Genomic DNA, 19,039 nt, shown 5'->3' with positions numbered 1-19,039 from the left:
AGTCATGGCATACTTCACAATGGATCCTGAGGTGTGTACAACAATGACTCACTGAAAAATACAGTTGAACTCTAAAATTCCTCAAGATGAAGAAATGATCCATTAAAACAGCACTATTAGTTTAAAATTACTCAGAATCTACTACATGTAAAGAATATTGCTAGATGATTTTAAACTGTCTTTTGAATTTATAATTACAAAAATCTCATAGACTAGAACCTGATACTAATTTTGACTACATCTCAGATTCCAATTATGTCTCAGAAAAAAAAAATAAGTCCACTCCTGAATAGCTTTCACCAAATTAATCTAATTCCTATGATTTCCAAGACATTCAGGGTTATATTAACTAGCATTGCATTTGTCAATTCCCTTAAATTAGTTCATCATGATCTTGTACCAGTTATTTTACAATCAAAAATATTACAAATCAACTGTTGGCATTATCGTAGCAGAATTTTATTTCAGCAAGCTATACTGTTTTCATTGATTAGTTACATTTTAAACATTGTTTAATAATCCTGTTTTGAAATTTCTTATTAACAATATCTTCTCAAGATAGTCCAATTTCTACAAAAATGTATTTTAATAACACCTTGTTCACAAAAGGCTACACTGTAACATTTGTCTTTGTCTGTTTGGGGTGCTATAACAAAATACCATAAACTGAGTAGCTTGTAAACGAAATCTGTTTCTCACAGGTCTGTAGGCTAGAAAGTCCAATATCAAGGCACAAGCAGACTCAGTATCTGGAGAGGCCCTGCTTCCTCATAGACAGTACCTTCTCTGAGTCCTCATGGTAAAAGGGGCAAACGAGCCCGCCTGGGCCTATTTTATAAGATTACTAATCCCATTTATGAGGTCTCCACCCTCATGACATAATCACCTCCCAGAAAGTGTCACCTCCTAATACCATCACCTTGGGAGTTAGGATTTCAACATATGAATTTTAAGAGGATACAAAATTTAGACTCTAGCAACATTATCACTGGTTCCAACTTTTTAAATTTTACTTTGATATATTTGTAAATTCAATCTGAATTACTCAACTACTCATTTTTTAATTTAATCTGCTTTACTGTTTTCAATTTACTCACTATTAGGTATTTATTTAAAAAATGGAAATTCAGAAAAATTTGTAGCCATACCATTTAACATGCAGGTCAATAGGAGTAAAAATAAATCACTCAGGAGTCTTAGATTTCAAGATGAATTCACATTGAAAAGAGAAAACATTTGCACTATGAGTAAAATGAGTTGAACCTAGTAAATCTTTTACTCCAGAATCACAACACAGCAAGTTCAGCTTTCATGTATGTCCTAAGAATGAATGTTCTCTGACCCTACAAGGAATGTTCCATGTAATAATCTCTCATATAGCAATTCTGGACTTTGGCGTAGCTTGAAGAATTTTGTTGAACTTCAAAAATATAAAGGTATCAGTCTAGCCAAGGAGGTTACAGCACGCTACCAGTTACCTCACTCAGGTCCTAATATAATGTTTATGTTATGCAGCCTCCTCCATGATTTCTAGATAATGAAAATATTTGATCGTAGGAGTCTCCTTACCATATCTGATACTTTCATAGTTCTTTTGGCTCTTGACAAGAAAGCAGCATATTTGTTAGTCAAGTTAGGTAATTCATCAGAAATTCCACCACCCTGTGAATGCCAAAATGCCTGTTGAAAGAAGGGGTTAAAAAGAGTACATCATTTATTTTTATCAATACAAGAGGCACTATAAATAATAAGTTTGCAATGAAGGTCATCAATATTATCTGGCGTTAAAGACACATATTCATAAAAAAATAAAATTTTCAAAATATGACACAGAAATAAAAAACTGTAAATCAATGAGACATTAAAATGGAAAAAGAATTGATTATATGAACCTCTAGGTAAGTATAATGGATCTGCACACATTACTTAAACATATTAGCTATGTTCTATTTCATAACCAGCAAGTTCTGTCTCAATAATATATTAGTGCAAGATATTTAGCCAATTATATAGTATTATTTAACAATTTATTATTAATAAAAATATATTTACATTTAACCATTTAATTATGTGGCAATTCTGGGTTAATATATTTTCTAAGCAAAATGATCCACTCTCTTAAATATCATAATTCTTTATATGCATTAAAGATTTAAAAGAATAGGCTAGAGGAATCTAGTAATGTAATATTTTAATGAGCAATTAATCCTTGTGATACTCTTTCTAGTCTGTCATACAATTTATTTGTATTCATTTAATTAAATAGAATAAACAGCAGTAACATCCTTTGTACATGCAAAAGGGATAAGAATCTATTTTCCCATTTTTTTACACATTTTATTTTTTTGTTTCAGAATTTGAAATTCACAGTTAATATTTCAGAATTTGACACATAGTAGCAAATATACATATTTCTTTCTTGGCCCATTTTTTGGTAACATTAATTTACTAAAACACCCATTACCCACCTAATGTATCTGTGACATGATCTGCCTCTCTACCCAAAATGCTGAAGATGGCACATCTCCACTTTTTTCCACATGGTATTATTCCACCCTATCCACTCCAGATAATATAGGTAGCTTCTATCACTTTCAAAAATAGAACAATCACAGTCACGTCTTTTAAAAATGTGAAAGCCTTTGAATATAGAACATCTAAGCCAGCATTATTATTTTTGTGTAGTTTTTAAATTGTTTAAAGCTGAAAAATAACCTATTTTTATAACAATTTTTTATTTCAATAGCTTTTGCAGTACAAGTGGTTTGTCCTTACATGGATGGATTGTATAGTGGTGAATTATTAGATTTTAGTGCACCCATCACCTAAGTAGTGTACATTGTACCCAATAAGTAGTTTTTTATCCCTATTCTCCTCCCACCCTCCCTTTCTGAGTCTCCAAAGTCCATTCCATCACTCTGTGTGCCTTTGCGTACCCATGGCTTAGCTTTCACTTATCAGTGAAAACTTATACAGTATTTGGTTTTTCATTCTTGAGTTAATTCACTTAGAATAATGGCCTCCAGCTCCATCCAAATTGCTGCAGAAGATATACATTATGTTATTCTTTTTTATGACTGAGTAGTATTCCATGTGTATATATACCACATTTTCTTTATCTACTCATTGGTCAATGGGCACTAAGATTGGTTCCATATCTTTGCAATTGTGAATTTGGCTACAATAAGCATACACATGCAGGTGTCTTTTTAATCTATTGACTTATTTTCCATTGGGTAAATACCCAGTAATGGGATTGCTGGATCAAATCGTAGATCTATTTTTAGTTATCTAAGAAATCTCCATACTGTTTTCCATAGAGATTATACTAACTTACACTCCTACCATTAATATATAAGCATTCCCTTTTCAAGACCCCAACATCTATTTTTGGGGGGTTTTCTTGTTTTTTATTTTTTACTTTTTAACATTGGCCATTCTTGGATGGGTACAGTGGCTCACACCTGTAATCCCACCAATTTGGGAGGCCAAATTAGGCAGATCACTTGAGCCCATGAGTTCATGATCAGCCTGAGCAACACAGTGAAACCCTATCTCTACAAAAAACACAAAAATTGGCTGAGTGTGGTGGCACATGCCTGTGGTCCCTGCTATTGGAGAGGCTGAGGTAGGAGGATCACTTGAGCCTGGAAGATCAAGGCTGCAGTGACCCATAATCACACTACTGCACTCCAGCCTGGGTGAGGCAGTGAGATCCTGTCTCAAAAAAATAATAATAGAAATAATGGCCATTCTTGCAGGAGTAAGGTGGTATCTCATTGTGGTTTTAATTTGCATTTCCCTGATGACTAGTGATGTTGAATATTTTTTCATATGTTTGTTGGCCATTTGTATATCTTCTTTTAATAAATGTCTATTCATGTCAGTTGCCCACTTTGTCATGAAATTTTGTTTTTCTTGCTGGTTTGTTTGGGTTCCTTGTAGACTCTGCATTAGTCCTTTGCCCAATGCATAGTTTGCAATATTTTCTCCCATTCTGTGCGTTGTCTGTTTACTGTGGTGATTATTTCTTTTGCTATACAGAAGCTCTGTAGTTTAATTAGGTCTAATTTGTTTATTTTTGTTTTAGTTCCATTTGCTTTAGGGGACTTAGTCATGAATTCTTTGCCTAAGCCAATGTCCAGAAGAGTTTTTCTTATGTTATCTTCTAGAATTTTTATGGTTTCAGGTATTAGATTCATCTTTAATCCATCTTGAGTTGCTTTTTATATAAAATGAGATGTAGGGATCCAGTTTCATTCTTCTAAATGTAGCTATTCAGTTTTCCCAGCACCATTTATTGAATAGGGTGTCCATTCCCCAATTTATGTTGTTCTGTGCTTTGTCAAAGATCAGTTGGTTGTAAACATTTGGCTTTATTTCTGCATTCTGTATTCTGATCCATTGATCTATATGTCTACTTTTATACAAGTACTATGCATTTTGATAACTACAGCTTTGTAGTACAATTTGAAGTCCAGTAATGTGCTGCCTCCAGATTTGTTCTTTTAGCTTTGTATTGCTTTGGCTAAGCAGGCTCTTTTTTGATTCCATATGAATCATAGGATTGTTTCTTTTAATTCTGTGAAAAATGATGGTATTTTGATAGGAATTGCATTGAATCTGTAGATTGCTTTGGGCAGTATGGTCATTTTCACAATATTGATTCTTCCAATCCACGAGAATGGGATGTGTTTCCATTTGTTTGTGTCATCTATGATTTCTTTCAGCAGTGTTTTGTAGTTCTCCTTGTAAAGATCTTTCACCTCCTTGGTTAGTATATTCCAGGATATTTTATCTTTTTTGCAGCTATTGTAAAGGTGATTGAGTTTATTTCATTCTCAGTTTGGTCATTGTTGCTGTATATCAGTGTTACTGATTTGTGTACGCTGATTTTGTAACCTGAGACGTTACTGAATTTGATTATCAAATCTAATCTTATCTCCAGGCTTACCCAGTCAACACTTTTGAGAAGTGAAGTCTCTAGGGTTTTCTATGATACATAATCATATCATTGGTGAACAGCAATAGTTTTACTTCCTTTTTTGCAATCTAAATGCACTGTATTTCCTTCTGTTGCCTGATTGGTCTGGCTAGGATTTCTGGTATTTTGCTGAATGGAAAGTGGTGAAAGTGGGGATCCTTGTCTTGTTCCAATTCTCAGTGGGAATGATTTCAACTTTTCCTCATTCAATATAATGTTGGCTGTGGGTTTGTCATAGATGGTGTCATTAATTTGAACTAAGTCCCTTTTATGCCTAGTTTGTTGAAGGTTTTTAATCATAAAAAGATGCTAGATTTTATCAAATGCTTTTTTGCAGCTATTGAGATAATCATATGGTTTTTGTTTTTAATTCTGTTCATGTGATGAATCATATTTACCGACATGCTTATGTTAAACCATCCCTGCATCCCTTGAATGAAGTCCACTTGATCATGATGTATTATCTTTCTGATGTGCTGATAGATTCAGTTATCTAGTATTTTGTTGAGAATTTTTGCATCTATGTTCATCAGGGATATTGGTCTGTAGTTTTCTTTTTTTGTTATGTTCTTTCCTGGTTCTGGTATCAGGGTAACACTGGCTTAATAGAATGAGTTAGGGAGGATTCCCTCTTTCTCAATCTTTTGTAATAGTTTCGTCAGTAGGATTGGTACCAATTCTTTGAATGCCTGGTAGAATTCAGCTGTGAACCCATCTGATCCTGGGCTTTTTTTCTTTGTTGTCAATTTTTAATTACTGATTTAATATTGCTGCTTGTTATTGGTCTGGTCTGGGTTGCTATTTCTTTCTGATTTAATCTAAAAAAGTTGTATGTTTCCAGGAATTTATCCATTTCCTCTAGATTTCCTAGCTTGTGTGCATAGTTTGTGTTTCTAGTTTGTGTTCATGGCAATCTCAAATGATCTTTTGTGTTTCTGTGGTGTAGGTTGTAATGTCTCCAATTTTATTTCTAATTGACCTTATTTGAATCTCCTCTCTTCTTTTCTTGGTTAATCTAGCTAAAGTTCTATCAATTTTGTTTGCCTTTTCAAAGAACCAACTTTTTGTTTCATTGATATTTTGTATTGATTTTTTGTTCAAGTTCATGTAGTTCTAATCTAATCTTTGTTACTTCTTTTCTTCTAGATTTGGGCTTAGTTTGTTCTTGTTTCTCTAATTCTTCGAGATGTTACATTAGGTTGTCAGTTTGTGGTCTTTCAGGCTCTGATATAGGCATTTAGTGCTACAAACACTCCTCTTAGCACTGCATTTGCTGTATCCCAGAAGTTTTGATGACTCATGTCACTATTATTCATTTCAAAGAACTGTTTAATTTCCAATTTGATTTCATTTTTAACACAAAAATCATTCAGGAACAAATTGTTTAATTTCTATGTATAGGTATAGTTTTGAGGGTTTCTTTTGGAGTTGATTTCTAGTTTTATTCTGCTGTGGTCTGAGAAGATACTTGCTATAATTTTTATTTTTTCACATTTATTGAGACTTGTTTTGTGGCCTGTCATATGGTCTATCATGGAAAATGTTCCATGTGCTGATGAGAAGAATGTATATTCTGAAATTCTTAGGTAGAATGTTCTGTAAATATCTGTTAAGTCCATTTGTTCTAGAGTGTTTAAGACCATTGTTTCTTTGTTGACTTTCTGTCTCAATCATCTGTCTAGTGCTTTCAACGGGGTGTTAAAGTCCCCCACTATTCTTGTGTTGCTTTCTATCTCCTCTCTTAAGTCAAGTAGTAATTGTTTTACAAATCTGAGAGCTCCAGGGATAAGTGCTTATACATTTAAAATTATAATATCTTCTTGTTGAATCGATCCTTTTATCATCATATAATGATCTTCTTTGTCATTTTTAACTGCTGTTGCTTTAAAGTTTATTGTTGTTTTATCTAATATAACAATAGACCAGATGAATGGTCACTTTTGGTTTCCATTCGCATGGATTAACTTTTACCACTCTTTTTCCTTGAGTTTACTTAAATCCCTCAATATTAGGTGAGTCTCTTGAAGACCGAAGATATCTAGTTTGTGATTTTTTTATCTAATCTGCCAATCTGTTTAAGTGGACCATTACACCATTTACGTTCAACAGTAATATCAAGATACTGTTCTAGTCATCATGTGAATTGTTACCTACTTTGTCTTCTTCATTGTGTTATTGTTTTATAGGCCATGTGAGTTTTATGCTTGCAAGAGGTTCTATTCTGGTGCATAGCGGGCTTTTGTTTCAAGATTTAGACTCCTTTTAGCATTTCTTCTAGGGCTGGTCTGGTAGTAACAAGTTCTCTCAGCATTTATTTGTCTGAAAATGACTTAGTTTTGCTGGATACAAAATTTTTGGCTGACGGTTATCCTGTTTAAGGAGGCTAAAGATAGGACCCCAGTCCCTTCTGGTTTGTAAGGGTTCTGCTGAGAAGTCTGCTGTTAGTCTGAAAGGTTTTCCCTTACAGGTTACCTGACGCTTTTGCCTCATGGCTCTTAGAATTATTTCATTCACATGGACTTTAGATAGCTAGATGACTATATGCCTTCATGTTTTGTTTTTTGTTTTGTTTTTTGTTTTTGCAATGAATCTCACAGGAGTTATTTGAGTTTCTTGTATTTGGATATCTAAATCACTAGCAAGGCCAGGGAAGTTTTCCTCAATTTCCTCAAAAAATTATTCTACTTATTTTAGTCTACTGTTAAAACCTCCACTGTATTTTGTACTTCCCTAAATGTGTCTTTCATTTCCAGAAGTTCTGATTTGTTTCTTTTTAAAATATCTATCTCTTTAGAAATTTTTTCATCCATATCCTGATTTTTTTTAATTTCTTTATGTTAATTTTCACCTTTCTCTGGTATCTCAAATAAATTTTCCAAACATTTTACTTTCCCTTATCCCTCAAAACACCAATTATTATTAGGTTTGACCATTTTACACAATCCCTTATTTCCTGGAGACTTTGTTCATTTCTGTTCTTTATTCTTTATTTTTCTCTGACTAGGTTAGCTTAAAAGCCTTGTCTTCAAGCACTGAAACTCTTTCTTCTACTTGTTCTAGGCTATTGTTAAAACTTCTACCACATTTCGTAATTCCCTAAATGTGTCTTTCATTTCCAGAAGTTCTGATTTTTTTTCTCTTTAAAATATGTATCTCTTCATTCATATGCTATTTTTTCAAAATTTCTTTATGTTGGTTTTCACCTTTTTCTGGTATCTCCTTGAGTACCTTAGTAATTAATCTTTTGAATTCGTTTTCTGGTATTTCCAAGATTTCATCTTGGTTTGGATCTATTGCTAGAGAGCTAGTGAAACTGCCATTGCAAAATTATAACTGAGAAAATTATTACACTGAAAGAGATCTGACCTAACCAACTTCATCTTTCTTCTAACCTCCACGCTGTCCATGTTCATTCCTGGGCATAAGCTGAACTAACTTTGGGAAAACTTAGTTTATAGTTTAACTTTGAAACAAAGAAAATAACAGCCCTTTTCCAAAACAAACACCCTTCCTGTTTGGAGACTAGATTGCCTTTGTAGAACTAACAAATTAGCCACAAGATTAGAAATTATGGTTTAGGAGTCATGCAGCTAGACTCCTCTCATGCTACCTCTACACAATTCTGACCCTCCCCAAATTGCTCCTGGGGATAATATCACTATTGTAAAACCCAAGATCAGTGTTTGAGATATTTTGCAGACCCTGCACTTGATGGATCAGCTGGCACCACCCAGATCAACTAACTGGTTCATCTGGTCTTGTGGCCCCCACCCAGGGACTGACTCAGCACAAGAAGACAGCTTGACTCCCTATGATTTCATCTCTGACCCAACCAAGCAACACTCCTGACTCACTGTCCGCTACCCACCAAATTGTCCTTAAAATCCCCAATTTCCAAGTTTTGGGGGAGACTCATTTGAGTAATAATAAAACTCTGGTCTCTCATACAGCCAGCTCTGCATTAATAACATTTTCTCTATTGCAGTTCCCCTGTCTTGATAAATTGGCTCTCTCCAGGCAGCAGGCAAGGAGAACCTATTGGGTGGTTACACTAGTGTGACCTTTGGGTGTATTGCAGAACCTTGTTTTGTCATATTATCAGAATTATTTTTCTGGTTCCTTCTCATTTGGGTATACTACTTCTTTTAATTATTCTTGAATTTATGTTTTATTTGACTGTGCTTTTTTTTTATTTCTTTTTCCCCCCTTAAGGCTGTGACTTTAAAGCTTATAGTTTAATGTAGCCTAATTCAGTTATTAGTGCATTCGGGAGTGAAGACCCTGTGTGAGAGCTTTAGTTATAGAGACTCTTTGCATGATAACCTTCTCAGATGCTTCTCGGTAGCAATGTGCTCAGTGTGTGAGCAAGTTCACTCTATCCTATGGAGTTGGAATAGCAGATGTCTCTTGAAGCCTACTTCATTCCCCCATGATGTGTGTTTTTAATTTATTTATTTATTCCCCAGTATTTTATTTACTGGGTTGAACAATTCAGGCTTCAGGGTAGTAGGATAGGTGTCCCAGGGTAGAAATTGGTTGTGATTAAAGCAGGTGGGTAAACGCAATATGTAATGGTAGGCAGAGGTCCCAGCCTTGACAGAGCTGGCTGGAGGTTGGGAGAAGCTCTCAGAGAAGTACACTGAGGTCTTATCAGGGGAAAGGGTGGGAGCTACCTCAGCCCCTGTGTCAGGGCAGCAGGAAAGCAATCCACATTCCAGACACACTCATCACCCAGTGTTCCAGCATTCCTGCTATTCCATCAGAAAGGCACCTATTTTCATCTTCAGGAATGTTGATGTTCCAAGTATAGAGGAGTTGTGACTCTACCTCTCATCCACACCTGAACCTGAAAGGTGCTCCTCCTGTGGGGATGCAGTCATCCTGAAATGTTTGAAAAAGGTTGTCTTTAGGTGCACCCATGCTGAGCACTTATAAGAGAACACCCAGTTGTGTCTTGCAGTGGTGGATGGGAGGAAAAAGAATTCCTTTTCTCCAAGATGCTTCATGAGCACCAGAACTGACTGACTGTTGGGGTACAGCTGCAGACTTTCCCTGCTGAACCCAGTACTGCAACTATGCCTCTGCAGGAAGAAAGAAACTTCCCAACAGCAAAAAGATCTGGGACTCAAGGCCTGCCAGCTGGATTCTTTTGTCCCCCTTAATGTGGCGTACTTTCCTTTCCCCTAGGACCAGGAGTCCCTGAGAGCCAGGCCACTACAAGTGCTGCTGTTCCTCTGGGTCTAGTAACCCAGTGGAGTTGCCACACTCCAGGTTGGTGCTGGGAAAGTCTGCAAGGGATCTACTGATGTGACAGTTCCTCAAGTCTCCCAGCATCAGGTACCAGCACCATCTCTGATGGGGATGGCAGGGGAGGGTCATAGACTCTGTGAGATTCCTTGGTTATAAATAGCCTTAGTGTGTTGGCTTTCTCAAATGCTGGTGGTAGTAGTAATGAACTGGTCACATGGACAGAATCAGGACCTCTGGTTAGCAAGGTTGGTAGCCAGAACGATACAGACAATAGTGATAGCAGAGGTCACGCACAAGTTTTCTCCTTCCTGGGCACATTGCTGTTCTACTCGGAGACACTATAACGCATTGTGCCAGTTGGCCTCCAGCCAGGAGGTGGTGCTTGCAAAAGAGTCCCAGTTGTGGTAGTAGTGGTGGGATTTGTACTTGCCTTATATTACTCAGGGGAGATATTGTGGTTTCTCAGGTGATGGGCAGAGCTATAGAGTTCCCAAACATTTCTGTCCTTTGTGTTAAGCTATTAGGGCAAGCGGAGGGGCAAAGCCAGGTGGGGGCTCCATCAGGTAGCTCCATGCTCTGACTCTACCCATGCAGGGCAGCAGTGGCCCCAGTGAGGATCAGAGGAATTCGTTCGCCACTAGAGTAATGTTCTATGGAGGAGCATATCTTCCTCTGATGTACAAATGAGTTTGTACAGGGAGTCAGGAGTAGCAGGTGGCAGTAAACCCCGTCCAGCTCCCATGCACTTGGCAAAGCAAATCTCACACCTGCTAGCAGCAGCTATCTACGCTCTAGGCACTTAATGCTCAGAACTCAAAATGCCCCAGGCCATAAGCCTTCCCCACAGAGACTGCAACCACAGCTTTCAGGCCATGCTTCTCCCAGTCTGCCTGTAAAGCTAGGGTATGCAGCTCCTGCACTTGTGGCTGCAGCACACTTCCCACCTGCTCCCTGCCTGAGTTAGCTAGCAGATTTTTGCGAGATACCCCATGACACAGAATCAGGAATGGCTTCCCTCGGTTCACACTGGAGACCGAAAATGCCTGCAAGGTTCTTCCCACACTGCTCCTACTTTCATATTCCCCATTGCTCCTTAAATCAGTTCTAGCACTGGGTAGAGTTAAGGCGTTCCCTCATGCGCAGATTGCCAGGTTCCCCAGTTGGGGTGTGTATCCTGGAGGCATTCTCTCTGCCTTTCACACTCTGAGGACTTAGTTTTTCACATGGCTTACAGTGTGGGCTGCAGCCTGCCACTTCTTTCAAAGGGTCTGTGATTTATTTCAGTTTTCCTGTTAAGTTCCTGCATTGCTTCTCAGGAAAAAAGTTCACAGTGAGAATTGCTATACACTATTTTGTCTTTCCAAATAGAATAGGCATTGTAACACTTGCCTCATATCTTCCATCTTGGAAAAAAAGACACTACAATAATTTTATTACTACCATATATATGGTACTAGAAATTATTACATAAAAAAGTTCCAAAACATTTTGCAGTTTTTAGTGCTTACGAGGTAAAAGTTACCAACTTTGAATGAAATTACCAAGAAATTAATTACTCATTGGATGGCTTTGGCTCTAGAGGAAATGAGTAGTTTACAAAAGACCACATTTCTACATGAATAATTAAAAATAAACTCAGGCAAAATGTAACAAGATACTATTTTTAAAGACCTCATTGAGTTGTAGAAGTACCATAGACCAGAAGCCTACTATTCTGACGAGCGTAGACCTCTGAGAGGTGAGCTACTGGTGTGCAGGTGCATTCTCCTTCAGAGCATTTTCTGATAAAGGCAACAGAGTAAAAAATTTGAGATTAGCCTGGCAAAGAAATGCTGCTAAGCAACTGTGTCTTCTTGGGCCAGAATGACAAAACTGCACATTTGAGGAGTCTCAGAGCACATGGCCTATTTCTTGATCAAGATATTTGTAAGGAGTAAAGGCAGTGTGAAGCTAAAAATCTAAGCCAAAAAACTGAAATACAGAGGCATCAATGAGTAAAGTTAAGAACCTGATAGAAGGACCCTCAAAAACATCAGGCTCATGTTTGATATCCCCATAGTACTACACTTAAGAAAATGAAACAACCAAGAGGTAAATTAAGTTAATAGCAAAAACGTAATCAGCACAGTTCATAATTGGATTAATGTAATTTTATCTCCACCTGTATCTACCTTGCAGAGTAAAGTGTCAAATTTCACTAGTAGAAAATAACATCATTTAGAATCTTTACAGTGTTTTATATGCAGTATCTGGTAAGCTATTAAAAATTATGGGGCATGCCAAAAAACAGAATGCATGATCAAAAATCAAGAGAAAAAATATTAAATAACAGACTAATGGATGATCCAGATATTAGAGTTAGCAGACAAGAACTTTTTTAAAACTGTGATTAATGTGTTCAATAAAACAGATGGAAAAATAGAAAAGAAATTGTTGAAATCATAAATAATTTGTCCTGAGAAATGAATTCTTTAAGAAAGAATTAAACAGGCATTCTAGAACTGAAAAATACAATATCTGAAATTAAGAACTCAATAGATTGATTTAATGGTAGTTGAAACAGTTGAAAAAAAAAGTAGTGAATTAAATTATAACTCAGTAGAAAATATCTAAACTGTAGCATGAAAACAAAAAAAGTTGTAATACAGAATAATTTTTTTTTTTTTTTTTTTTTTTGAGACAGAGTCGCACTCTGTCGCCCAGGCTAGAGTGCAGTAGCGCGATCTCGGCTCACTGCTTGCTCCACCTCCCGGGTTCACGCCATTCCCCTGCCTCAGCCTCCTGAGTAGCTGGGACTACAGGTGCCCACCATCACGCCCGGCTAATTTTTTAGTATTTTTAGTAAAGACGGGGTTTCACCGTGTTAGCCAGGATGGTCTCGATCTCCTGACCTCGTGATCCACCCACCTTGGCCTCCCAAAGTGCTGGGATTACAGGCATAAGCCACCGTGCCCGGCCTAATACAGAAGAATTCTAAGAGTGTTCAAGGCATGGTGAATAGTTCTAACACATATATTTATAAGAGTCTCAGAAAGACAGCAAGAAAAAATATGACAAAATACATAAAAGATAATAGCCAAGAATTATTTAAAACTGATAAAAGACATAAACCCACAGATTCAAAGGTTCTGCAAACCTCAGGCTAATGTATTAAAAAGAAAACAACACTTCAGACACATCAAAGGTTAAAAACCAAAGACAATATCTCTGGAATGAGAAACAATAGGCTGGACAGCTTACTTCTCAATGAAAAAGATGGAAAGTCTAAAACAACAAAATATTATTAAAGTGCTGAAAATAATCACCAACCTAAAAATCTATACTCAAAAATAAATCATTCAAAAATAACAAAATACATTTCAGACAAACAAAAACTGTAATAATTCAGCAGTAGACCTGGACCAGAAGAAATGCTAAAAGAAGTTTTTCAGACAGAAGAAAAATGATTCCATTTTCCATAAAAATGCAAATGCAAAACGGAATGAAGCACAATAGAAAAATAAATAAATAAATGTAATCCACACAACAAAATAATAATATTCAAAAAACTTAAAATATGTAGATTTAAAATGTGTGACAATAATTAAACAAAATACAAGATAACAAAATGGAGTTAAAGTGTTCTGAGTCAGTCTTATTGAGAAAGTGGTAAAGGTCATCCTTCTTATTGGATCGCAATACGTGAATGCTTATTGTAATTTTGATGGCAAAAACTAAAAGAATGGTAAAAAAACTAAAAATGTAATAGAGATTGATGAAATGGAATAAAATATTCGATTAATATTTTATTTGATTATAATATTTGATTAATCCACACAGAAAGAGATGAGAAAAAGTGGATAATGGGAATCATGGCAGACAGGAGGCAGAACTAGATGGCATCCCACTTGGAAGGACAGAGCAGTGTGTGGAGTCTCAGATCATGAACTTTTGCTCCAGATCTACCACAGAAATAAATCAAGAAAGCTGAGAGAACACACAGATCCAATGAAAAAAGCAGACTGCTCCTGCAGGAGCCAGGAGACACCCCAGATATTGTGCTGGTATCCATGGCTGAGAGATCCACATATGGTTCACATCACAGAACTCTGTGCATAAAACCCCTAGTAGCAGCCCAGAGCCTAATAGACCTGCTGGGTGGCTGGATCCAGAAAAGACATAACAATCACTACAGCTTGGCTCACAGGAAGCCACATCCCTAGGAAAAGGGGGAGAATAATACATCAAGGGGACACCCCGTGGGACAAATTAATCTTGTTTCCCTTGAAAACAGCCTTGAGTCCTACACCTTTCCTCTGACACAGCCTACCCAAATGAGAAGGAACCAAAATCCCAACTCTGGTAATAAGACAAAATAAGGTTCATTAACATCCTCAAAAAATCACATTAGCTCACCAGCAATGGATCCAAACCAAGAAGAAATCCCTGATTTGCCTGAAAAAGAATTCAGAGGAAAGTTATTAAGCTAATCAAAAAGGCATCAGAGAAAATCAAAGCCCAATTTAAGGAAATGAATAAATATACATGTATGAAATATATACATATGAAATATATATATGAAATAGATATGAAATAGATATGAAATATATATATGAAATAGATATGAAATATATATATGAAATAGATATGAAATAGATATGAAAAATACATGTGTGAAATATATGTGTGAAATATATGTGTGAAATATATATGAAATATATATGAATATATATGTGAAATATATATATGAAATATATATGTGAAATATATATGAAATATACATGAAATATATATGAAATATACATGAAACATATATCTGAAATATATATATGAAATATATATATGAAATGAGGGGAGAAATATTCAATGAAATAAACAGTATAAATAAAAAACAATCAAAACTTCAGGAAACAATGGACACACTAATAGAAATGCAAAATGCTCTGGAAAGTCTCAGCAATAGAATGTAACAAGCAGAAGAAGGAACTTCAAGCTTGAAGACAAGTTTTTTTAATTAACCCAATCAAACAAAGACAAAGAAAAAAATAAGAAAATATGAACAAAGCTTCCAAGAAGTCTGGGACCAAACCTAAGAAGAATAATTGGCATTCCTGCGAAAGAAGAGAAATCTAGAAGTTTGGAAAACACAGTTGGGGAAATAAGTGAGGAAAACATTCCCAGCCTTGCTAGAGACCTAGACATCCAAATACAAGAAGCTCAAAAAACACCTGGGAAATTCATCGCAAAAGATCATTGCCTAGGGACAATGTTATCAGGTTATCTAAAGTTAAGAGGAAAAAAACAATCTTAAGAGCTGTGAGGCAGAAGCACCAGGTAACCGTAAAGGAAAACCTACCAGATTAGCAGCAGATTTTTCAGCAGAAACCCTACAAGCTAGAAGAGATTGGGGCCCTATCTTCAGCCTCCTTAAACAAAACAACTATCAGCCAAAACTTTTGTATCCAGTGAAACCGAGCTTCAGAAATGAAGGAAACATACAACCTTTTCAGACAAACAAATGCTGAGAGAATTTGCCACTACCAGGCCAGTACTACAAGAACTGCTAAAAGGAACCCTAAATTTTAAAACAAATCCCAGAAGCACATCCAAACAGAACCTCTTCAAACCATAAATCTCACAGGACCTACAAAACAAAAATACAATTAAAAACAAAAAACAATGGCCCAGTGCAATAGCTCACACCGGTAATCCCAGTACTTTGGGAGGCAGAGGGGGACAGATCACTTGAGGTCAGGAGTTTGGCCCTAGCCTGGACAACATGGCAAAACCCTATCTCTACTAAAAATACAAAAATTAGCTGGGCGTGATGGTGAGTGCCTGTAATCCCAGCTACTTGAAAGGCTGAGGCACAAGAATTGCTTGAACCTGGGAGGCAGACGTTGCAGTGAGCCAAGATTGAGCCACTGCACTCCAGCCTGAGTGAGAGAGTGAGGATGTGTCTCAAAAAAAAAAAGAAAAGTAAAGAAAAAACCAAGGTATACAGGCAACAAATAGCATGATAAATGGAATAGTACCTCACATCTCAATACTAACGTTGAATGTACATTGCCTAAATGCCCCACTTAAAAAATATAAGATTGCAGAAGGAATAAGAATTTACCAACTAGCAGTCTCTGCTCCCTTCAAGAGACTCACCAGACACATAAGAACTCATATAAACTTAAGGTAAAGGGGTGGAAAAAGACAATCCATGCAAATGAACATCCAAAGCCAGGAGAAGTAGCTCTTCTTATATCAGACAAAACAAAATTTAAAGCAACAGCAGTTTAAAAAGACAAAGAAGGCCTTGTCCAACAGGAAAATATCACAATCCTAAATACATATGCATCTAATACTGGAGCTCCCAAATTTATAAAACAATTACTACTAGACGTAAGAAATGAGATAGACAGCAACACAATAACAATGGGGGATTTCAATACTTCACGGACAGCACTAGACAGGTCATCAAGACAGAAAGTCAACAAAGAAACAATGGATTTAAACTATGTCCTGGGACAAATGTACTTAAGAGATATTTACAGAACATTTTACCCAACAATTGCAGACTATACATTCTATTCATCAGCACATGGAACATTCTCCAAGATAGACCATATGATAGGCCATGAAACAAGCCTCAATAAATTCAAGAAAACTGAAATTATTACAAGCACTCTTTCAGACCACAGTGGAATAAAACAGGAAATCAACTCTAAAAGGAACCTTCAAAATCATGCAAATAGAGGGAAATTAAATAACCTGCTCCTGAATGATCACTGGGTCAACAATGAAATCAAGATGGAAATTAAAAGATTACTCAAACTGAACAACAACAGTGATACAACCTAACAGAACCTTTGGGATACAGCAAAGGTAGTGCTAAGAGGAAAGTTCATAGCCCTAAATGCCTACACCAAAAAGTCTAAAAGAGCACAAACAGACAATCTAAGGTCACATCTCAAAGAACTAGAGAAACAAGAACAAACTAAACCTAACCCCAGTAAAAGAAAGGAAATAACCAAGATCAGAGTGGAATAAATGAAATTGAAACTATACAAAAGATAAATGAAACAAAAAGCAAAAAGATAAATAAAATTGATAGGCCATTAGCAAGATTAACCAAGAAGAGAGAAAATCCAAATAAGCTCAATTAGAAACAAAATGGGAGATATTACAACTGACACCACAGAAATACAAAAGATCATTGAAGGCTACTATGAACATCTTTATACATAAAAACTAGAAAACCTACAGGAGATGGATAAATTCCTGGAAAGATACAACCTAGCTTAAATCAGGAAGAAGCAGATACCCTGAACAAACCAATAACAAGTAGTGATATTGAAAGGGTAATAAAAACTTACCAAGAAAAAAAAAAGTCCAGGACCAGAAGGATTCAAAGCTGAATTCTACCAGACATTCAAAGAAGAATTGGTACCAATCTTTTTGACACTATTCCAAACGATAGAGAAAGAGGGAAACCTCTCTAAATCATTCTATAAAGCCAGTATCACCCTAATACCAAAACATAGAAAGGACATAACAAAAAAAGAAAACTACAAACGGATATCCCTGATGAACATAGATGTAAAAATCCTTAACAAAATACTAGCTCACTGAATCCAATGACACATCAAAAAGATAATCTACCATGATCAAGTAGGTTTCACACCAGGGATGCAGGGAAGGTTTAATATACGCAAGTCAATAAATGTGATACATCACATAAACAGAATTAAAAAGAAAAACCACATGACCATCTCAATAGATGCAGAAAAAGCATTTGACAAAATCCAGCATTACTTTATGATTAAAATTCTCAGCAAAATCAGCATACAAGGGACATATCTCAATGTAATAAAAGCCATCTATGACAAAACCACAACCAACATAATACTGAATGGGGAAAAGTTGAAAGCATTCCCCTTCTGAGAACTGGAACAAGACAAAGATGCCTACACTCACCACTTCTATTCAACATAGTACTGGAAGTACTAGCCAGAGCAATCAGACAAGAGAAAGAAACAAAGGGCATGCAAATTGGTAAAGAGAAAGTAAAACTGTCACTGTTTGCTGATGATATGATCATATACCTAGAAAACCCTAAAGACTCCTCCAAAAAGCTCCTAGAACTGATAAAAGAATTCAGCAAAGTTTCCAGATACAAAATTAATGTACACAAATCAGTAGCTCTTCTATATACCAACAGTGACAAGCTAAGAATCAAATCAAGAACTCAAACTTTTTACAATAGCTTCAAGAAAAATAAAATACTTAGGAATATACCTAACCAAGGAGGTGAAAGACCTCTACAAGGAAAACTACAAAACACTGCTAAAAGAAATCACAGACAACAAAAACAAATAGAAGCACATCCCATACTCATGGATGGGTAGAATCAATATCGTGAAAATGACCATACTGCCAAAAGCAATCTACAAATTCAATGCAATTCCCATCAAAATACCATCATCACCCTCACAGAACTAGAAAAAAAATCCTAAAATTGATATGGAATCAAAAAAAAGCCCACATAGCCAAGGCAAGACTATGCAAAAAGAACAAATGTGGAGGCATCACATTACCTGAATTCAAATTGCAAGGCCATAGTCACTAAAACAGCATGGTACTGGTATAAACATAGGTGCATAGACCAATGGAACATAATAGAGAATTCAGAAATAAACCTAAATACTTACAGTCAACTGATCTTCGACAAAGCAAACAAAAACATAAAATGGAAAAAAAAAAAAACATCCTATTCAACAAACAGTGCTGGGATAATTGGCAAGCCAAATGTAGGAGAATGAAACTGAATCCTCA

The 19,039-nt window shown here is 36.1% G+C and overlaps 1 protein-coding gene across 1 annotated transcript in view; it reads right to left on the bottom strand.

The window, feature by feature from the left end:
- The window catches only part of STPG2 (sperm tail PG-rich repeat containing 2), a 473,086-nt gene that overhangs the window by 275,941 nt on the left and 178,106 nt on the right, over positions 1-19,039 (bottom strand). Inside the window, exon 10 of the mRNA XM_063611010.1 lies at positions 1,570-1,680. Within this exon, the coding sequence (XP_063467080.1) occupies positions 1,570-1,680 (111 nt within the window). The remainder of the gene's footprint in view (positions 1-1,569; positions 1,681-19,039) is intronic.

This window comes from Symphalangus syndactylus, chromosome 10, assembly GCF_028878055.3.
Source record: "Symphalangus syndactylus isolate Jambi chromosome 10, NHGRI_mSymSyn1-v2.1_pri, whole genome shotgun sequence".
NCBI lineage: Eukaryota > Metazoa > Chordata > Mammalia > Primates > Hylobatidae > Symphalangus > Symphalangus syndactylus.
This window is presented reverse-complemented; position numbering and strand designations above follow the sequence as displayed.